The 22,335-nt window shown below is 41.2% G+C and overlaps 1 protein-coding gene, 1 long non-coding RNA gene and 1 pseudogene across 9 annotated transcripts in view; 1 reads left to right on the forward strand and 2 right to left on the reverse strand.

Annotated features, from left to right (window-relative positions):
• The window catches only part of LOC307040805 (protein NLRC3-like), a 61,956-nt gene extending 40,203 nt beyond the window's left edge, over positions 1-21,753 (reverse strand). For 5 of the 7 annotated variants that reach the window (XR_013808617.1, XM_079683917.1, XM_079683918.1 and 2 more), the window contains exons 1-2: positions 524-1,001; positions 92-226 (exon numbers count right to left, since the gene is read on the reverse strand). Coding sequence is in view for 5 of the 7 variants with exons in the window: in XM_079683917.1 (XP_079540043.1) it covers positions 92-226; positions 524-675 (287 nt within the window). In the remaining 2 variants the exon portion in view is untranslated. Of the gene's footprint in view, positions 1-91; positions 1,002-21,706 lie in introns of those variants that run through there. The other 2 variants (XM_079683915.1, XM_079683920.1) reach the window with 2 other exon arrangements.
• On the reverse strand, positions 4,403-7,752 carry LOC307041218 (E3 ubiquitin-protein ligase TRIM35-like; annotated as a pseudogene). The gene is made up of 3 exons: positions 6,751-7,752; positions 5,500-5,527; positions 4,403-4,504 (listed from the first exon to the last, which is right to left on the reverse strand). The product of its transcript is annotated as an E3 ubiquitin-protein ligase TRIM35-like (transcript).
• LOC307040853 lies at positions 12,165-13,080 on the forward strand. The gene is made up of 3 exons (XR_013808621.1): positions 12,165-12,412; positions 12,724-12,865; positions 12,948-13,080. It is a non-coding gene; the product is annotated as an uncharacterized lncRNA (long non-coding RNA).
• Positions 21,754-22,335: the final 582 nt, after the last annotated feature.

A 22,335-nucleotide genomic window follows, 5' to 3' on the forward strand; every position in this document is an offset into this window, starting at 1 on the left:
GTATTTGTACTTTTATTAAAGTACAAGATCTGAGTACTTCTACTCTAAAAGCTGAATCCTCTTCAGGTCAGGTTACAGCAGAAACTCTTACTTTGTGTCTGAGGGTCCAGGGTCATTTCTGAAGTTTTCACCTATTCCTTTAGACCGGTCACTCTTCAGAGAGAGACAGCTGGAGACTGAAGATCTGTCCTCTTCCTCATCTTTTAAATCACTCATCTTCTCCAGTCTGAGAAATACACCAGACACACACATATTATAATAACACACTTTTTTCAGTCCAAACCATCATAGTAATAAACTTGGTTTAACAACGTCAAATCAGTCAGACTTCAGAGAGGCCTCCATTTTGACTGCAGCTGTCACACGTTATGTAACTCTGATGGATCAGCAAACAGGAAATACAAAGAGTTTGCAGAAGTCTCATTGGACTCTAGGGCGCTGATTTTGAACAAAGAAGTTATGTTATCAGTCTAACAGAGTAAATAATGAAGTGTTTAAAGCAGATCCTGGTGTTAGCACTCACCCTGTTGTTCTCCTCCGGCTCCGTGCAGCTGTAAAATGGCGTCTGGCAGTCTGACAAGTCTGTCTTATTATTTTCACTTTCAACTTCCCTTTCTGTCTGCAGCTCCTCCTCTTTGTTTTATAACCAGCCTTACCAGCTGAACCAGTTCGCATCCAGGGACTCTGTTCAGTGAGATAGAAACAGAGCAAAAAACAAGCTCAACAAAGTTATTGAAATAAAAACATGAATATTACTGAGTGAAAATAACCCAGTAAACATCCTGCATTCAAAACCTCACTGAATTAAAGTGTTGAGGTATTTAAGTACTCTGGTGTTAACTGTGCATTCAATTCTTCCCTATTACTGTATATACATATATATAACGGACATGTCAAATCAAGCAATCTGATTGGTTATTAGCCGTGATATACTGAGCGTACACCACGGGTGGAATTGTAAGTTACTTTTCACAACAAGTCAGTATCCCTCCGCGTCTGAGAAAAACAGTATACCGTTGGGTTGAATTTCATACTGGAACAAGAAAGCAGCAGAGAAGTAACGGGGCAGAAGCCCTCCTTTTTGACGCAGCGGTCCAGACATAGACATCAAACGGCAAAACATATTCAGTATGCAGTTCCTTTGGCATTAGGGCAGGGATATCTAGATACTTTTGAAGGTTTAACATAATGAATTGTGCTACTTTTAAAGCAAGCAACGATGTTTTCAAATCTGTAATCAAAGAGGTCCGCAAAAACGCTATCGACCAATCAGATTGCTTGATTTGACTTGTCAGTTTTATAAATATATTTAAATTTCTTCCCTTACGAAACAAACGTACAAAGCATAAAATGGAAACATTTAAGATTAACTTCGACCTCCGGGGGGGTCTTACTATGTAGGAGTGGATTGAGCAGTGCCTATCTCCAGAAAAAAAAGCACCTAAACTACGACATGCAGAGCTACGTGAAGAGCAGGTAGACCAACTGGAAAAGTAGCACCATTCAAAAGCTTTCTGATGCGGGTCTTGAAACAAAGCAGAGACATTATGACCGTTAGTGGCCACAGGTGCGAAAGCTGTCTCCAGAGCTACTGGAAGCCCAATCTCGGGGACCGGAGAAAGTGGAGCAATATTCTCGCCACGCCAAGCAACAGCCTCGACCAACCTCAACCTATACAAGTGACCACGTAAGCCATGCTACTGATGCTGGACAGTTTTTCAGTGGATGCACAATAAACAGCAACATACACATTAATGTAAATAAACAGCCAAATAATGGATCAACGCTCTCTGTCTAATATGTTCGCTTGCTGTTAGTGTTGTTGCATAGCAACCACCTTGCACTGTTTTGTGCAGAAGGCAACGGAGGCGCTATTTTATTTTGAACATCATTATTTACTAATAAAAACTATTTAAATTAGAGTGTGTATTTTTCTTTCATATTGCCACACTTGGTAACCGTTTTATAAAAGCAATAGCTCACTTCAGGCCGTGATATATGCTCATTATATCACAGCTAAGGGGCGTGGTTCGGCCCTCCTGTCGTGAGCTATTGCTTAAATATACATATATATTGTAGTGCCGAGAGACGGGAGTCGGAGGCGGTGTATCGAGTACTAAGTTAGCTTTATTGAGCATCAGAAACACACATGTTATCAGCTTGAAGCCCGGGAAGAGAAGAAAGGAAGGCACATGGTAAGTACAGTTAACATATGTCCATGCGGAACAATACTTGACATAATTCACCCACGGAACTATGGGTTTGGGGGAACCCATAGTTCCGTGGGTGAATTATGTCAATCACCACAATATATACATTTGTTTCTGGATTATTAACCCTGCTCTATGTATTGCATATATTACTGTATTCTCCCAAAATGTGTATGGATGTTATTGGAACCAAAACACATTTTTTAAATTGATTTCTAATGATTTCAAAGTTGTAGCCCACCATTGAACAAATAAAACATCAAATAAAAAGTGAACCATTGATGCCTGAGCTGGACCGATGTCATCCTCACCATTTTGTTTATCTTCCTGCACATGAATGATAAACTCATACTCTATATGTTTTCACAAAAACGCCGGTAGTATGTTTCCTGACTGCACCACATCTTTTTGTCCGGTCGGGTCTTGGAGAACCGGAAGCTGTGTGTTTCATAAAAACGTTTTCTTACTCAATATCAAGCCACGATTATTGTTTTTATTTTAAAATGTAGAATGTCAGACTTTTTTTTGCTGTCCGTGAGGAAAAGAAATGGGGCTCAGAGCCTCAAAAAACTGAAATATGTATTTTTAAAATCTTTTTTTCCTTCTAATTTGTTATTCTTTTCTAAATAACACACTGTTATTTACTCAACAATAACACACAATTATCCTTGTTTTTATTTATTTGTTTAATTCTATAATGTCAGGCTTTTTTTTGCCGTCCATCAGGAACTGAATTTCAAAATAGAGTCATTAATAATAATATTATGTATGAAATTATTTTGACTATTTACTAGAGCGCCGGGTCAAGTTATGAACGTATTTTCTATGTTGCTGTGAGGTTTTTCCATTAGTTTGGGGTTTAAAATATTAAAACAGTAATAAGTAATAAGCCAATAAGTGCTTATCAGCCATAACTATCAACAGAATTGGTTGAAACTCTAGGTTTTGCCGTACTACTAGTTAGCGTTAGCCAGATTGTTCAGTCTTTTAATATGAGGAACTGCTTGTCCTTCATTTTCTTTTCTTCTCTATACTCTGTTGTATCGGGTGCTCTTCATCATCCTGTACGTGCGAGGGACATCCTGTACGTGCGAGGGACATCCTGTACGTGTCAGAGCTGTCTTTTTTGTTGACTGATTTGCATTTCTGGTTAAATGTTCATCTCGGTTGTTCCGGAAATGTGTAACAGATGTTCGCTTCAGCTATCGAGGAAGCGCGTACTTAGTTTAAATGGCACAAGAGCTGTTAAAGCCCAAATAAGGATTTTCTTGTTTATACATCCTGCTATATTGCTATTGCGTTAAACTATACGATACATGACCATGGCATACAGAGTTTTAACACCGTTAACATATTTAAGCTTTATATAATAAAATACATTGTTCCATTTTCTAACTTTCTTCAACAATACATATTCCATCACACCAGCACAATCTAGCGGCTCTTAGTATTGACAAATATGTATTGAAATGTGTGGCTGCACAGGTCACCTTTAGCTCTCTGAAGAGATGGGTGATGTCATTTGTGTACTTAAGTATAACTAAGTACTTTTACTGTACTTACAGTAAACAGAATTCTAAATCATGAGTATTTTCTAATGTTTTATACTATATGTTAGTTTGTTTGTCTGAACACCTTGTTTCTCTTGTGCATTAAGAATGTTGTGGATATTTTAAACTCGTCAATACTGTAAAGATGTACAATGAGAGTAATCAATAATAAACTGGAGAAGGCAGGCAGCGTTGTCTTCTGGTTATTTATTTGAAGCTTCAAAGGTACATGTCTCACAGAGTACAGAGTAGTCTGCAGGAGTGTGCACAGGGTATAATGTGTGTGTGTGTTTTATAGAGGACTGTTGCTGTGCAGGAAGTAAAAGAGATAAGACTTTCCTTAGAAAACTGTTATCTTACAATGCTCTCATAGGGAGGCCCGCATCCTCCGGGTACGACCTTGGCAGGAAGCTATCGTGTGGTACAACAGGTCGAGTTGACCAAACAGTTTCTAAGCATAATATCATCATTTGGTTTTACCATATAAAGTAACATAAGAAATTGCCACTACAAGAACACTTGTGTTAGGGCATGATTTAACAATAAATAGGTTATATATACAGTATAAAATACCACGTACTGTCGGCCCTCCCATGCCACCCTGGCATGACCTCTTGCCTTTGCCACCCAATGTAAAATGTTCTAGAACAGCAGGTAAACAAAGTCTCTCCTCAGGATCACCTTCTGGAACAAAATGTGAGGCCAGTCCGGACTGTAGCCGTACGCCTCGGCCACCACCAACACCTGAGAGACGAGAACACAGGACTAATGAGAGACGCTGGATCAGGACCAGAGGGGGGAAGTAGAGGAGTACAAATACTGTGTTACTGTACTTAAGTACATTTGTATGCTATCAGTACTTTACCCTCTACCTTACTCTATGATCTTCTTCATGACACTTTTGAAATATTATACTTTGACTTTTTTCATAAATGCGACGTTCTGTACTGTGATTTATTTTATTTTTTTAAAGTCACATTTTGGTTGTGGTTTGATTACAGATTCCTGGAGCGTCATCACTCCTCAGAGGATGTGACAGCGGCTGCTTGGAGACGGATTCCTTCATTACAGATTCTGACCCCCACCATCATCTGACAGGTGACACACACACACACACACACAGCTGTTGGACTCTACTGTTAGTCCAACAACGCCCTTTGCTGGGGGCATATTCATTACAACAGACATCTATACACTCCCTAACCCTACTGTTTATTTGTAGATATCTCCTAAAGCCTACAAATAAAGTGTAAAATGTGGGCTGCCTGTTACATATATTATTGAGCGATATATATTATACACACTGTTCTGCTTTATGCACTGACCTCAGCAGCTGTTCTCACTGTAAACATCGTGTTACAATGAAAGCAGTTGTATTAAAAAAAGAGATGGCCTAACATCCAGAGGAGATGTAATTAGTGAGTAAACAAACGGTAAAGGGCAGAAAGTCTGATGCACATTTTATCATCTCAAATAACTTATAATCACAACAGGAACAGTTTGCAGAGCTGTGCTTCGTTGACATAAGTCCAGCCATGCGTCACGCCTCTTTTAAACATCACTGTTGGCTGAAATCGACTCCGGAGGATACATCCCTCGGTTATAGCTCCTCCAGAGAGACTCCTCTCTCCTCTAAATCAGTGTATCCTCGGTTACGGCTCCTCCAGACAGCCTCCTCAAATATCGATCCTCGACGAGCCTTTAGAGAAATTTGTTTTCCTTCGAGACGGCGCGCCAACATCCGTTTCTGGGTCGATGCCGGAGGACCTGGGACGCGAAAATTAGAGAAATGACAAACGACTCATTTCCGAGGACTCGCGCGCGTCTGCTTGACGCCGGGACGACCGGCTGCCCTCCCCGACATGCGCACGGACACGAGGGCCCGCTCATCACTGCGCGCACAAATGCGACCGCAGTTTTAATTGCCATTGTTTTTTGACATTTGTATTTCATTTTTATGGATTCTTTATTATTAGTCTTTATTATTTGTATTTCATTTTTACGGATTCTTTATACATGGACCAACTGCGGTGCCAGGATTTCAATTGTGGGTGGGCCAATGTAATTTCGGCTGGGCCTGTTCAAATGTTTCTTGTTAACAAAAAGAAAAGAAAAATAAATGCCTGCATATCATTGTAGGCAACTGTGTAATGCATATTTCCTATAGTAAAGACACTTTTTCTAAACCCTTCTCTCTTAAACATGTTCACGTATAAGAAGCTTAAATATTATTTAAATGATTAAGCGACATGCCGCAATGAGTGAAATTAAATGTTATAGCCTACTGCCTGTTTTTTTGTTTTGGTTCACAATACATTATATTTAGAAACAAAGAGCATACAACGGCAGAATATGGAATAATGACCGAGCACCTGATATGTGTCTGTGTGGTTAGACTGCAGCCTGCTGTCCTTTTTAGCGGATCTAGCGAAGTGAGCGCCCGTCCATAAATGGCACTGGTTCTCTGACGCTGAACTTTTCAGAGGCTACAGATTTATCATTAGGCTACTTCCTTCTGATACTGCAGAGATTTCATGAGCTGAAGGTACATTTCACACTAAAGCAGCTGGGCAGCAGATACTGTTGCTTCACACTCATAAGCTTTGCTGATTTGGGCTGGAGAATGCCTGCCGCGTCAGGGTGCGCTCTGGTAGTTGCAAATGGCACGACATTTTAGCTCTACATTTCTTAATCATTTTTCTAGATATTTAGTCTCAATATGAAATGAGGAATCTCTTGCTTTGCACATGTGAGAATTATGTCGGGTAAAACTTTACGTGTTCCCGGTTTTTCTCAATTATCTCTCCCTGTCGGCCCTCTGGATTGAGTAGCTGATGGAGGATGGTTCCATGCAGGGGCGGACTGGGACACAAATTCAGCCCGGGAGGTTCAGACGCGCCGGCCCATAAACCGGCCCGCCGGGCTGCCACCCACGCCTGCGGGGCACCCTTGTAGCATACAGATAAATTACACATCTACTATGCTCATACTTTCTGTAGACACAGCAGTATGAACCAATAAGCCTCTCTGGATTAACAGGAAGTGTCTGTCTCCCTCCTCGTCCACTCACACTGGTCAGATCTACAGACAGGAATAGGTTTGAATTAGCAGTGTTTGGGTCCAGGATGAGAGGAGAGTAGGACACCATGTCCTTCATCTTGCTCCAGATGTTGAAGCTGAGGTTGCCCAGGTGTTTGGCCTGGTCTATCAGAGCTCCTGAGGGCAGCTGTGGGTCCTCCAGCAGGGGGCGCTGCAGCCTCCCCACTGCAGCCTTGTAGTTGAGCAGGAAGGAGACGTCTTCAGCTCTCAGCTCCTCCTCTGTGGCTCTGACTGTGTGTGAAAGAGCTGCTATCTCTCTGCTCACAGCCTCCATCTTCTCCTCCATCATCCTCCTCTTCTGCTTCTCTTCCTCCCTCAATGCAGCCATCCTGGCCTCCTCTTCCTCTTCTAGAAACTGGTGAAGCTTCTGAAACTGCTCCTTAATCTGCGTCTCTGTGCGTTGAGCCTGGAGCTTCATGTGTCCTGCTGTTTGAGCACACTTCACTTTAACTTCTTTAAAAGTCTCTAACTTCTTCTTGAAGGGCTTCAGAGATGTCTGGAGCTTCTCTCTGAGATCCTGAGCAGCTTCATCGATGGGTCTGAATCTGTGGTCGCTGTGTGTTTTTGAATCTGCAGACGACACACACTGGCTGCTGATGGTCCAGACAGAAGAGCTTGAGTTTCTCAGAGTGCAGACTGCAGAGAGCCTCTGGAGATCTCTGGTCTCTCTCCTGGAGGAAACTCTCACACAGGTTCTTTAGCACCAGGTTAGAAGGAGGCTCTGACCGTGAAGACCGTCTCTTACAAAGTGGACACTCTTTGATCACTTTCCCCGTCCACCAGCTCTGCAGACAGTCTCTACAGAAGCTGTGGCTGCAGGACAGGACGACAGGATCTTTAAAGACTCCATGGCAGACAGAACAGCAGAAATCTTCCTCTAATCTGGAAGCCATTTATTCTCAGAGTGAGCAGAAAACACGGCAGCAGCCGCTCCCTGAAAGTTACTTCCTCTTTGACTTCTGGTTCGTCCTTCCTGTGTGTGTGTGTGTGTGTGTGTGTGTGTGTGTGTGTGTGTGTGTGTGTGTGTGTGTGTGTGTGTGTGTGTGTGTGTGTGTGTGTGTGTGTGTGTGTGTGTGTAAACCTGTTTCCTGGTTTGTCTCAGTCATGTGATGGGTGGATCTTCATATTACCGTATGTTTGCTTGTAAAGAGTGAAGTAAAACAGGGAGTGGTAGCAGAGAATGAGAAGAATAACCTTAATAACCCAACATGAGTGGGAAAGGAGGGACTGTCAAACATATCAAGTTAATTTAGATTAAAACAGTAAAGTTATAATGTGTGGCCGTCATTGAGAATATTATGTGTGTGGTTGCTTACCTGATAGCAGTCATGTTGTCATTTGCACGCCTCCAGAGACAGATGGGTTTCTCTCTGCAGCTTAATATTCATCCAGCGCTGCCTGTCTGCAGGGATAATGAGCAAAAAAGCAGAGAATTGCAAGTTTCAGCCAGTTAAAAATGGTGTTAATGGATGAAGGAAGTAAAAAGTAAAGTAAGTAAAGTAAAATAATCTTTTTTTGACTAATTTTTTTTTTCTTTTAATTTATTTATTTTAGTAAACTGCTTTAACTTTGTATCAATTGCTTTCAAGGACACTGTCAAGTTTCCTGGGCTTTTTGGGTGTATTCCCCACTTGAAAGGGATGAGGCGTCTACTGGACTTTGGGAGCAGGATTTCACTCCAGTGACACAGCTTCTTTTCAATACTTTTGATTTGGATTTAGAAGTTCACTTTATGCAGGTGAAAAACCTTTGAGAACAAAAGAACATTTTAGAATTTGTAAACATGTAAATAAAGCAGATTCTTTTAACTTGACTTTTTTCTGGAAATGTTGACAAATCAAATTAATTATTATTTTTAAACAAGAAACTATTATGTCCTCCTTTAACAGAGGTATTCAATGAATAAAATAAGACTACACTATTAACGCTTCTACTAAAACAAATGAATTCTTTATAAGACATTACTTATCTCTTAAACAAGAAAGCTTCTTTCCAAGCTAAATAAACAGCGCGTCTAAGCTCTGAATGTGCCGCACAATTTACGCACCACATTGAAACCACACACATAAACAATGCTGCGCAAAGCTCTAACAAGACACGTGCATATTATAAACAACTTAACATTCTGGCTCTGCGGAGCTCTCACAGCATGATGGATGTGATCTTACCGGCTGCCTGTCCTGACTCGGTAGAAATAAGTGTAGCCTCCCGTCTACACGCTTCCGTCTACTAGGATCGCACACAGCTACTATTTAAACCCTTCTTGAGGATGCAGCACTGGGCTCTGTGATTAGGGTGATTACACCCAGCTTGCCAGAGGAGGCAGGACTGCCTGCGATCATGACACCTGTTGTCTATCCTATTAATTGGTGGTTTGTCTTTAAATGAAACATATTTGTAGCGTTTATGATTTAAATTCTGAATAAAGTTCAGATATTTTGTTATTCTATGTATCCATATCTATTAATATTCAACTACTTTTAATCTGTTTTTTATTTTATATTTCTTAAAGCCTTAGGCTCTGTTTGACTTTACAGACACATGTCATGCTTTTCCGGTTATCACCCGTCCCCTTGTGTGTTATGAAGGTTTTTATGCATGTAAACGGTCTGCAGAGTCAAAACCCTCAAAGTAAACCCTGTAGCGAGTACAACTCTAAAACAGAAAATACCTCCCCAAAACGACTCGTTGGTGAAACGTCATTGTCCATTGTTTACTTCCTGGGTGCTGTGTCGTAGAAGCACCCAGTAGCCACGCCCAGAGCTATGGCCGCACCCTCTGCCAGCCTAGCATATATACTGTTGGAATCTCAGGTTCAGTTCAAAACTGTATCCAGTCAGTGGTTGACATTCCTTTTTAACACCGTTCCTTCAGATGTTCGAGCCGGTATTTTAATGTGTGCGCGGCATTTCACAGAGCATAGCTTCACAAAACATGGAGCGATTCATACCGGATATGAACAGCGTAGGGCACTGAAGGACGATGCTGTTCCTACTTTGTTTGGACCAGCGGGAGATTCGGGTACACAATAAGTATTCATTGTTGTTTGTGTATTTATGATGTTTAAAACAAACAAGGTATCTAACACGACTGTGTAAATGGGTAAACGTTTTTCTGGCTGCTAAGCCATTGACACAGTGCTAACAGGGCTAACTAAGTTGCTAGCGTTTCCATATATCAACTCCAATGTCAGCAGATGCCTTACATGTATCTCATAGCAGGAGAATGTCTGCATTCACACAACATACTCATAGACAGTCTGCTCTGGGTGATTTACCGTACGGTCAGTGCATTATAGTTGGCGTTCCTGGCGTGTGAGCTACCGTTCATAGCGTGTATGCTACATAGCTAAACAAGAAGGCTACCTAGAGCTAGACATGCTAGGGAAAACATTGTTTTCATGCCAGCTACAAAGAATGACCCAATGTAGCAGACTACCCGTATAAGATTGCAATTGTAAACATGTTCTTGCTAGCCTAGACTAGCTGTTGTTCATAGTAGATTGGCATATTACACTGAATAACTAGCAAACGTAGGTTAGCATATTAGCTGGCAAGCTAACTGTGTTGATTAGATAGATAGATTAGATAGATACACACTCCTACCACAACTACTACTGACAAATCTAAAACAACTACGTTTCTCTAATATTTTGTGATTTGCATTTGATTTCGTCCAGCCAGATCAGGAAACTCCTGGCGTATCTGGACAACACACACACGGGATGACCACTCTGATGCCTCGTCCTAAAAAGCCCCGGCAGCAGCTTGCGAAGCTGCGATAGGCAAGATGCCGAAAACGCCTATAAGGGGAGGAATGGATGATATACAGTGTATATATTTACATTTACACATGTTCATTTTGTACATTTCTAAAAATAAAGTTTGATGGAAATACTTAGTAGCCTTTCTTCGCTGAATCATTTGCTCCTATAACATCATTCATATATAGCAAACCATGATTTGATTTTTCATCAAATAGTAGTAGTTTATTACAGGTAAAAATAACTTACTCAGTTGTAGGTACAGTTCGTTTCTCAGAGTGCAGACTGCAGAGAGCCTCTGGAGATCTCTGGTCTCTCTCCTGGAGGAAACTCTCACACAGGTTCTTTAGCACCAGGTTAGAAGGAGGCTCTGACCGTGAAGATCGTCTCTTACAAAGTGGACACTCTTTGATCACTTTCCCCGTCCACCAGCTCTGCAGACAGTCTCTACAGAAGCTGTGGCTGCAGGACAGGAGGACAGGATCTTTAAAGACTCCATGGCAGACAGAACAGCAGAAATCTTCCTCTAATCTGGAAGCCATTTATTCTCAGAGTGAAGCAGAAAACAGTTTGTTTATTAAAACTCTTGTTCTATGTGTGGATTCAGCAGCTGCGTGTGTGTGTGTGTGTATCTGCATACACACTACAGTTCAAAACATATGAATCATGAATGATATTGTTTTTCTTTCCTTCAGTTATACCTCACACCTTCACAGAGATGAACACGTGTTCCCTTTATTTTAAAATCCCGAACACTTCAACGGATATGACGTCACTGCTTTGGTACGTCATGTTCGAGAAGCGCCTCAATGCAGTGCGCAACATAGACATATAAAGAGTAGACGCAGCATTGGCTGCTGGGGCGCAAGAAATACGGCCGCCATCTTGGACCGGTCATCCTACCCATATTGTACAGACATTCTACCCATAGACAGCAGAGGTTTCAAGATGCCAGAGCACTGTGCGGGGTATTGCTGTGCAAATCGGCGGACGATTGCGAACAGGGGTCGGGGGATTACTTTTCACAAGTGAGATTCAACATTATTATTGGTTGTATTTTGTAAATAGAATATTATTGTACTGTATTGATGTCCGCCAGCGAAATCGTAGCCAGCAAACATTATGTTTATGGCCAACTGAGACTTTATAAAATCATATGTTGCTGTAACAAGTGAATTTCCCCGTTGTGGGATGAATCAAGTAAAATCTAATCTATCTAGGAAGAAGAAGGAAGAAAATAAGCTTGACCTCCTTCTTAACATTTTTTTGTGTCGACTCTCTCAAATCTCCCGTTTTTATTTTGAACGTTTCCCAAAGACAAAGACATGAGGAAGAAGTGGGAAGTTGCTTTGAGGAGGGAAGGGTTCACTGCAAGCAAGTCATCCGTGATTTGCAGTGAGCATTTTAAGCAGGACGAGTTTGACAGGACAGGACAGATTGTCCGACTCAGAGATGGTGTTATTCCCTCCATCTTCAGCTTCCCGGTTCACCTCCAAAGAGTAGGTGTATCATCATAAGGCTATTAGCATTCATAAATGTACATATTCTATTATCAATAACAGGGCAGGGCGAAATACCTATCCCTGTGTGTGTGTGCGTGTGTGTGTATATATATATATATATATATATATATATATATATATATATTCTTTTCAAGTATTGTGCTTCTTCATTTTAGCCGGAAAAGGGCAGGACTACGTCTACTTCCAGAAAAGCTGAAGAGAGCCTGTGTGGCCCCTCAGGACGACCCAGAAGCTTCAACCTCACACTCACAACCTCAGCCTAATGATGTGAGTATTTCTATTTTCAACATCATATCATAATGGTCCTAGACAAAGTAAAATCTCTCTTGTTTGCTGCCACTCATATTAAACCAGTGGCGAGCGGTCAGGGCCCTCTAGGCTCTCTGTGAGGGCCTAAGATATTCTACAAAATAATATTTAAAAACATTAAAAATATATATATTTTTTTAAATATATTTTTTAAGTTATATTTTTCATTAGTTTCACCAAAATAACTTGATTTAATTGTATTTAAAATAACATTTCCAAAGAAATAAATCCTTCGAATCTGCCTGTTCCGTTTCTGTTGGAATGTGAAGGGTTAAATGAAAGAAGCTCGTCTCTGCGAGGTGAAGAGAGGAGCTGTTGAGCGTCCACACTCCATCTACATGCTCCAAAGGCATTCAAATACCTCAGAGAGACTAAACATCTTCCCCTCCCTCATCCACATACATTACAAAGGTAGTCTTAATGTTGTTCAATTTCATTTTTGGAAATTACAGTTGCAAACACGTTAAATAGCTACTTCCCAATTTATGTACAGGTGGCTGTGTTCGGTGGATGGCAAGCCTGGCCTGAACAAGATGATGCTGGATATGCTGGAGAGAAGATGCCAGGAAGACCAGGCTGAATATGGATGTGTTGCACTCATGTTGGATGCCATGGCCATCAGAAAACATGTAGACATGGGTGATGGAAACAATGAGACCGATGTTGCTACTGAGGCTCTTGTGTTCATGGTGGTTGGCCTACAAGGACATTGGAAGGCTCCCATTGCATATTACCTGACGAAGTCTCTGTCCCCTGAAACACAAAGGGTCCTTCTCAGTCATGCTTTGGAGGAGCTGCATGCACGGGGCATTCGGGTGGTATCTGTCACGATGGATGGGCATGCCTCCAACGTCAGCATGTGCAACCAACTTGGGTGTGAGCTGAAGGGAAACCCACAGGAGCCACTTCAAAGCAGTTTCCCGCATCCCTCGACTGGTGACAAAGTATTTGTAATGATGGATGCATGCCACATGCTGAAGTTGGCACGTAATATGTTGCAGGTAAATGATGATTGTTGTAGATCTATTTGAACAAGTTATGTCTCTGCTGCTAAAAGTTGTTTCTAAATATTGTTGTCTGTTCATTTGCACAGTTATGGCTGGATCAACATTTTGCTGTTTGTACTTGTTTGAGCAGTGACTGAATCTTTCTCTGCAGGCATACAGTCCAACTGCAACGACCACCGGACAGATCAAGTGGAGGTTCATCAATCATCTCAATGACGTGCAAAAGAAAGACGGACTGCATGCTGCCAATGACATCACAGAGAAACATGTGTACTTTGAGAACCACAAGGTGAGGGTGTCCCTGGCTGCACAAACACTGAGCCCCCCCTAGTCAGCTGCTCTCCGCACAATGAGGGATCTTAGGTACTCTCAGTTTAAAGACTGTGAGGCAACGGCAGAATTCATTGAGGTAAACAGTTCGTGATTATAGAACCAAGTACGTGTTTTAAAATAAAAAAATTGATCAAAATGGGATTTGAGCATCAGGAACAATTTGTTGATAATTCTCTAAGTTCAACATGCAAATATTTTCATGAACCGTGATATTGCATATTCATAAATACAAAAGTTTTCCTTCACAAATGTTAGAGTGGTAGAGCTCTGTGTGAAATGTGCTGTAGCACAAAGCAGGCCTCTGGAGAGAAGGAAGTTAAGCAAATACTAAGTTTGCATGTTGCAGGTTGAACATACAGTTTAGAAACAAGTACTCTGTTCTCTTTATATCTTGAATAGATGAGTATTGATTACAACTATCTGATATTGAAACACTGTAATGACAGTGATTTAGATGCCGATATTTCTTTATAGATTATTGACAGGCTGTTTGACTCAATGAATGGACGCAATCCTCGTGCCAAAGGACTCAAATCTCCCTTGGGTGCTTTGAATTGGATAGAGAGGAAAGCATTTGTGTCAAGAGCCAGGGAGTACTTGCTCACTTTGGTGACAAAAGATGGAACACCACTTCACCGATCTAAGAGGTCTATTCAAATAGTGCTTGTTATTCATGCATGAAAAGTTCACGACATGAGTTCAACGATACTCTGTTCCGTTACGCATCGAGTTCATAAGATGCTCTGTTCTCTACATCAGGTTCATATGAGGCTACTGTTACAAGGTTTTTCCCTTTACTTTTGTCTGCTAGCATGCTGCTCTTTTATTTCAATGTTTTTCTGTGTTCAGTTTTGTTTGTTTGAATGATCTTGTATTCATTGTTTTTGAGGTCCCAGATGCTTCTAAGGATACGTATTACACAACATCAAGCGCATGTAGGTGTCAGAATGGTTTGTATTGCATGTGTTCTTGTTCTCAAGTTATCCCAGTTCTGCAATTCCATTGTTCCTAGTTAGCTAAGTGTCCTACAAGTATACTGTATATGTGTTGCCATGATCAGAGTAATCAAATGTTTTTCTTTTGCAGGTACTTGTCAGTCATCGGGTTTGTCATTAACATCGACACGTTGATGCTGATGATTCCTGAACTGCTCCAAGTTCAGCGGTATGTCCTCACCTACAGGTTCAGCCAGGATCACTTGGAGCTCCTATTTAATTCCATCAGAGCGTCAGGTTGGGTTGATGTTCTTTTAATTGCAATAAATTCTGAAAATGACCTATGAGTAATGTATGTATTGTGTGCCTGTTTTCCAAACAAGGTGGCTGGAATAACAATCCAGTTCCAGGCCATCTTCCGCCGTCTGATGGTTCGGTGTGGTGTTTGACCTAGTGAGGCAATGTGGCAGCCCAAGATCACACTGTGTCTCTGCCGTAGAGATGTCCTCTGATGAAACTGCTGAAGAGCACCCGTCTCCATTGGTCTGTTGTGAGTGACCACAGCTAGGGGTGGGCGATATTGAAAAATATATTATCACGATATTTTTCAAGCAGTATCACGATAGACGATATATATCACGATATTTTTCAAGCAGTACCACGATAGACGATATATATCACGATATGTTTTCGTGTCGGTTATTATGGTTATTTTTCAAGTTACTTAACAGAACAACCACCTGCAAGGTAACAGGAACTAAAACATAAAGGGGTAACAGACCAAAGTAGCATTTCAAGCTGGTTTTATTTCTGAAATAAAACCCTGAATGAACAATTCAACATGTTGATATGGCTTCAAGGCACAGCTTCTCAGTATCAAAATGAACTTTCTGAGGTAGCACTAGCAGTGAACATCAATAAACATGAAAAGGAGGGTAAAACATAACTAAGTAAAACATCAATGAGGAAAAGTCAGAGCCAAACAATTAAAATGTAAACTTTAGACTTGAAGTGCAATAAAAGACTTTAGCATAACTGAAGGGAAAAACTATATAAATACCTTATTGATCAAATAAAATATAATCCAACAGAATCAAACAAGACAATAAATAAAGTGCAATACTGTCTGAATCCTGACGAGACAGCTTTAGAGCATGTCTTTCTCATCAGTTTCTTTTTAAAATATATATTTTTTTTTTATCACGATAGATACGATATCTCTGAAAAAGCATATCGTGGAGACCTAATATCGTCACGAGCATATATATCGTCATATCGCCCACCCCTAACCACAGCTATCTTCCCACTCGGTTTGGTGGTCTGGTGGAAAATGCGCTGGTCTACATGGCAGGATTTGTAGTCCGGCAGATTCTGCGAAAGCTGTCCTGTGATGTGTGAAGCTTGGTCAGAGATGCTGTGCCTTCATCATTTGATGAGAGCTACCACCTTCTAGCCCTGAAAATAAACGGTGGCCTCGTGACTCCATCACAAGGCACAGTGAAGGTGCTGAGAGCTGCAGAGGGTGATTCGCCAAGCTCCAACAAGGCAAGCTCCAAAGGTGTCGACGGTCACCTACATTGTCCGGGAGGAGATTGGAACGGAGGATGTTTTTCAGCTTGGGGAACACATTGAGGAGACGCAGTTTGGCATCGACAACCATTATTCCAACTTGTTGTCATTGGTTGTGTTTCTGAAAATAAGACTACACCACATTGCCAAACTCACCTCTCTTGACCTGCAGAAAGGGAGCACGAGAAAGAAGCTCTGCAGAACAGTCCTCTTTCAGGGCTTTTAGCTCATTTCAACTTTCATCAGCAACTTTGTATAAAAATATTTTTGGGGCGGGGTGGCGTCATGTTCTTGTGTTTAACTTGAACATTTTAATTTTTTATATAGATATAGATATTCATTTTTACTGATATACAGGACTGTCTCAGAAAATTAGAATATTGTGATAAAGTTCTTTATTTTCTGTAATGCAATTAAAAAAACAAAAATGTCATACATTCTGGATTCATTACAAATCAACTGAAATATTGCAAGCCTTTTATTATTTTAATATTGCTGATTATGGCATACAGCTTAAGAAAACTCAAATATCCTATCTCTAAATATTAGAATATCATGAAAAAGTATACTAGTAGGGTGTTCAACGAATCACTTGAATCGTCTAATTAACTCGAAACACCTGCAAGGGTTTCCTGAGCCTTGAAAAACACTCAGCTTGGTTCAGAAAACTAAATCACAAGTATGGGGAAGACTGCTGATCTGACTGCTGTCCAGAGGACCGTCATTGACACCCTCCATCAGGAGGGTAAGACACAAAAAGAAATGTCTCAAAGAGCAAGCTGTTCACAGAGTGCAGTTTCAAAGCACATCCACAAAAAGTCTGTTGGAAGGGGGAAATGTGGCAGGAAACGCTGCACAACCAAGAGAGATGACCGCAGCCTTAACAGCATTGTGAAGAAGAGTCGCTTCCAGAATTTGGGGGAGCTTCAAAGACAGTGGACTGAAGCTGGAGTCCAGGTATCAAAAGTCACTGTTCACAGACGTGTCCGGGAAATGGGCTACAATAGCCGTATTCCCATGGTCAAGCCACTTCTGAACTCAAGACAACGGAAGAGGCGTCTGACTTGGGCTAAGGAAAAGAAGCACTGGACAGTTGCACAGTGGTCCAAAGTCCTCTTTTCAGACGAAAGCAAGTTTTGTATTTCATTTGGAAGTCAAGGCGCCAGAGTCTGGAGAAAGGCTGGAGAGGAGCAAAATCCAAGTTGCTTGAAATCCAGTGTGAAGTTCCCACAGTCAGCGATGGTTTGGGGAGCCATGTCAGCTGCTGGTGTTGGTCCACTGTGTTTCATCAAGCCCAGAGTAAATGCAGCTGTGTACCAAGAGATTTTAGAGCACTACATGCTTCCGTCTGCTGAAAAGCTCTATGGAGATGAGGAATTCATTTTCCAGCATGATCTGGCACCTGCCCACAGTGCCAAAACCACCAGTAACTGGTGTACTGACCATGGCATTACTGTCCTCGATTGGCCTGCAAATTCCCCTGACCTGAACCCCATAGAGAATATGTGGGGTATTGTGAAGAAGAAGCTGAAAGACACCAGACCCAACAATGCTAATGAGCTAAAGGCCGCTATTGAAGCATCCTGGGCATCCATAACACCTCAGCAATGCCACAGGCTGATTGCCTCCATGCCACGCCGCATTGATGCAGTAATCCGTGCAAAAGGATTCCCAACCAAGTACTGAGTGCATTAATGGACATTTTCAAATGTTTGATTGTGTTTTGCTGTTATAAATCTTTTTTTTTTACTTGGTCTGAGGAACTATTCTAATTTTTTGAGATAGGATATTTGAGTTTTCTTAAGCTGTATGCCATAATCAGCAATATTAAAATAATAAAAGGCTTGCAATATTTCAGTTGATTTGTAATGAATCCAGAATGTATGACATTTTTGTTTTTTTAAATTGCATTACAGAAAATAAAGAACTTTATCACAATATTCTAATTTTCTGAGACAGTCCTGTATAACTTCTGTCTATGTATAATGTATTATTGTTTCTTCATTTTTCAACTTATTAAAATAGCTGAGTAGTAGGCCTACACAATCTGCTCCTGCTTCTCTATCATATAGACCATTAGTGTTTTTTTATATGTGTGTGTGTGTGTGTGTGTGTGTTTGTGTGTGTATCTATATTATATATTGTGTGTCTTTTGCAAAACACCTCTCATACATAACATATAGGCTATCAAATACCAGAATATTCTATTGCTGTTAAGCCTACTATGAATATTAAAATATGCCGAATCATGTGTCCGGTATCATGCCTACATATATGATGCTTGACCAGTGAAAATCAGTTTTGTATTCAGCGAGTTATGATTGATTAAATGCGCTGACACTTCATTGCGCCTGCCAGACAGATTACACTGAGTGGAGCGGGTGACCGGTCCAAGATGGCGGCCCCACGGCTGGTCAGCGCCAATAGGCAGTAGCGGTCGATGCGGCGTCTACTCTTTATATGTCTATGGTGCGCAATGCCTCAATGGAGAGGCGAAGTCCCTCCCCTTCCGGTTGAGCTCCATGGGACCTTATTTTGGAAAAGTATTTATTGAAGTCAATGGAGAGAGAAAGATTATCTTTTGATCCCGTTTGAATTGTGCCACAAATTACGCATATGATGTTTGTCAATTTAAAAGATAATTTTGCAAGTCAAAAAATAAAAATGTGTCGTAAAACTGTTAAGTTACACTTTTTTTTGTGTGAAACCGCTCAATGAACTACAACTCCCGTCTCGCACCACACACCAAGACGGCCGTCACGTTGGCACATTTCACTTCTTTCTTTCAGATTGAGGCATAGATTGCGCAATAATGTATTGCGCACCTTGGAGGTGCAGACATACTTGCCAACCCTCCCGATTTTCGCGGGAGACTCCCGATTTCATAGCCCTCTCCCGGTTTCCTCCCGGGGTCATATTTCTCCCGATTTCTGACAAAATCAGATTTACACACGACTGTTTCCACTCGGACTTTATTACAGCTACACCATTGTTTGGTTTCCATGGTAGCGCGGCTCTTTTGTAGTGTGCGCAACTAGATAGTCACAGGAAAACAAAACAAGAATCGACAACTCGACTCTGCCCCCTCCTTTCCTGGTCCAGCCCACACATATGCTCCGTCATCAAGAGGATGGTGCTACAGGCCGCAAGGCATTGCACTTAGAACTACAATAAGCATATTAATGTTAATCTAACAGCTCCAGCGATCCACAACTTCAGGACAGACTGCGCATGCTCAAACACATGAACTCGTACACAATCAATAACAACGTAAGAGCTATACAAATGAAAGAAAATACAAAAATTAGCTCTCACAGATAAAACGAGAGAGAGAGAGACTGACTTCTTGCGCGCACACACACACACACACACACACACACACACACACACACACACACACACACACACACACACACACACACACACACACACACACACACACACACACACACACACACACACACACACACACACACACACACACACACACACACACACACACACACACACACACACACACACACACACACACACACACACACACACACACACACACACACACACACACACACACACACACACACACACACACACACACACACACACACACAGCAAAGTTAGTGCTAGCTGTCACGTTAGCAGGTGCATTTTGGTTTTCAAAAGCTGTTTTTTGTTTCGTTGTGAGAAAACTAGCCAGGCTTGTAGCCCCCGTCGGCGGCAGCGGCCTTTTTTTGGGCGGCATGGTAATCGTCTGCTAGCCTATGGTACTCGTAGTATCTATGTGTGTATCTTGTCAATATATTTGAATGTCTGTTGATATAACGGTTCATTCTTCAGGCGCGCGCAGCACGTTCACAGCCTCACAGGCATAGATTACGCAATATTTTATTGCGCACCTTAGAGGTGAAGTGCAGGCATATTGTCATTCAAGAGACAATGAGATGCGTAGTTCTTTTGGAAAACATTGTTTTGTTTGCCTATTTACCTCGTTAACGTAAATAATACTCATTACATTGAAAAATGCATTATTTGTGATCAAAAATAATGATTGTTGGTAATGTATATTAGCGACCCCCTCAGATGTTTGATTCCATTGGCTCCCACGTAACTCGAACCCTGTGTACATACACACAAGGGGAGTTAGTCGGTTCCGTAAGAGCCAGCATGCGGACCGGGATTTGTAGTCTTTCAAGTTGCATATTTTTCATAGTCTTATATTTCAACAGTTTTACGACAAACTGTGACTTTTTTTGACATGGAAATTATTATATAAGATTGACAAACATCATATGTGTAATTCGTGGCACAATTCAAACGGGATCGAAAGATAATCTTTCTCTCTCCATTGACTTCAATACAAACTTTTTCCGAAATAAGGTCCCATGGAGCGGAAGTAGATGGGCGTGACTTCGCCACTCTATTAGCTCGACGTGGACGGGAGCTCAACGTGGGCGGAGGTTCACAGATGACGCGTTGCATCCTGTTTCCCGGGTAGCAGTTCTCTTCCCTCCCTTCAATCTAACCCGCCATTCCGTGGTCCAGCCCCGTCCTGCATTTTTTAAACCAGTCTTTTAAAACGGTTAAGCCCTACGCTCTTCCACAACCTAACCTCTCCCTACCTTTTTACCTAATCCTAATCTTCCTTCCTCCCTCCCAAACCCTCTCCTACTGTAAGAAATTAAAATCAATGTTGATATGACGTAATTTAAATTAAATACAGGGTTTTAATTTAAAGCACTTTTATTCTGAAAAACCCGGAAGTTCACACGAATTATTAACTTAACACTTTTATTCTGAAAATTCATCATTTTCGGTTAGCATTAGCATGTGGCTAACGTTTTGAAAACCGTGAATTGAAGGTGAAATAACATGTGATGTTGTACACTAAACACATTGGGATTAACACTCATTTATTGACGCTGAAATAACGTTTATCAGGGAATTTTTAAATAACAACAGACGTCAGAATTATATATATATTAATAATATAAGATGTAATATGTTACTTTTGTGACTTGGTAGGTACAGCGCCATATAGACTGATATCTATCTATATGGCGCTGGGTAGGTACACAACACGGGAGTCGGGACGTCACGTGCCTCAAAGGTTGAGCTCCGCCCACGTTGAGCTCATTGAGGCATTGCGGGGTACTACTCGTGTTCTGGTAGGAACCTTTCTCACTGTAGTTGTTTTACGAATAACTGTTACATTTGTACCAACTTGTTACGTGTATATAATAATATATACATATTCTACAATACAATTAGAGTTGTATCGACTGTTTACACCATATTTAAAAGAGAGCACGTGCGTTTTACAAGGTAAACGGCCACTCAGCTGGCGGAAATGTTATGATGACGGACCTCTTATTTACGGCTTCTTTGACGTAACCTGGACCCAAAAGTACCGTTTCTGCTCGTGCATTTACTCCGGAGTCCTGTACGACGAAGGCAGGTCAACATACCCGGGACATCTTTGAGTTGTCTGGATTCTATAACTCTAACAAACACATAACGGTCCTACGAGGCTGGTTATCAACTCGGTAAATCAACCCTGGGTTCCTCCATCCGGCTATGAGCCAATCACAGCAAAGGGGCGGGATTAGCAGCATATGACCAAACAGAAACACGGAGAAGCGCCTGACAGTGGAGCGTCATACTTCATGAATAAAGAGTAAATAATCGTGTTGAAGTTAAACTTTAAACATCCATGACTCAAACACTTAATCCAGGATAAAAGCCACACAGCTTCAGCTGCGAAGAGCAGGAAGAACAGTTGCTAGAAGAAACGGTGTTTGAATGCGTAAATTAACAGGTTTATGATATCACTGCCCTTCTTAGACACGAGTGCATATGATTTTAATTACACTCTTATCCCGCTTATTACACGGCCTCATGCTAAACACACTAACGACTTGACTCCCAATATTAAGTATACACGACTACTTGCATTCATAGAATATGTCAAATACTTTCTTTAGTTACTTCTTTATCACAAAAAGTACAGGAATATTCAATATCAAGTATCAACCTTTGC

The sequence above is a fragment of the Notothenia rossii genome (assembly GCF_949606895.1).
Source record: "Notothenia rossii genome assembly, chromosome: 5".
Classification (NCBI taxonomy): domain Eukaryota; kingdom Metazoa; phylum Chordata; class Actinopteri; order Perciformes; family Nototheniidae; genus Notothenia; species Notothenia rossii.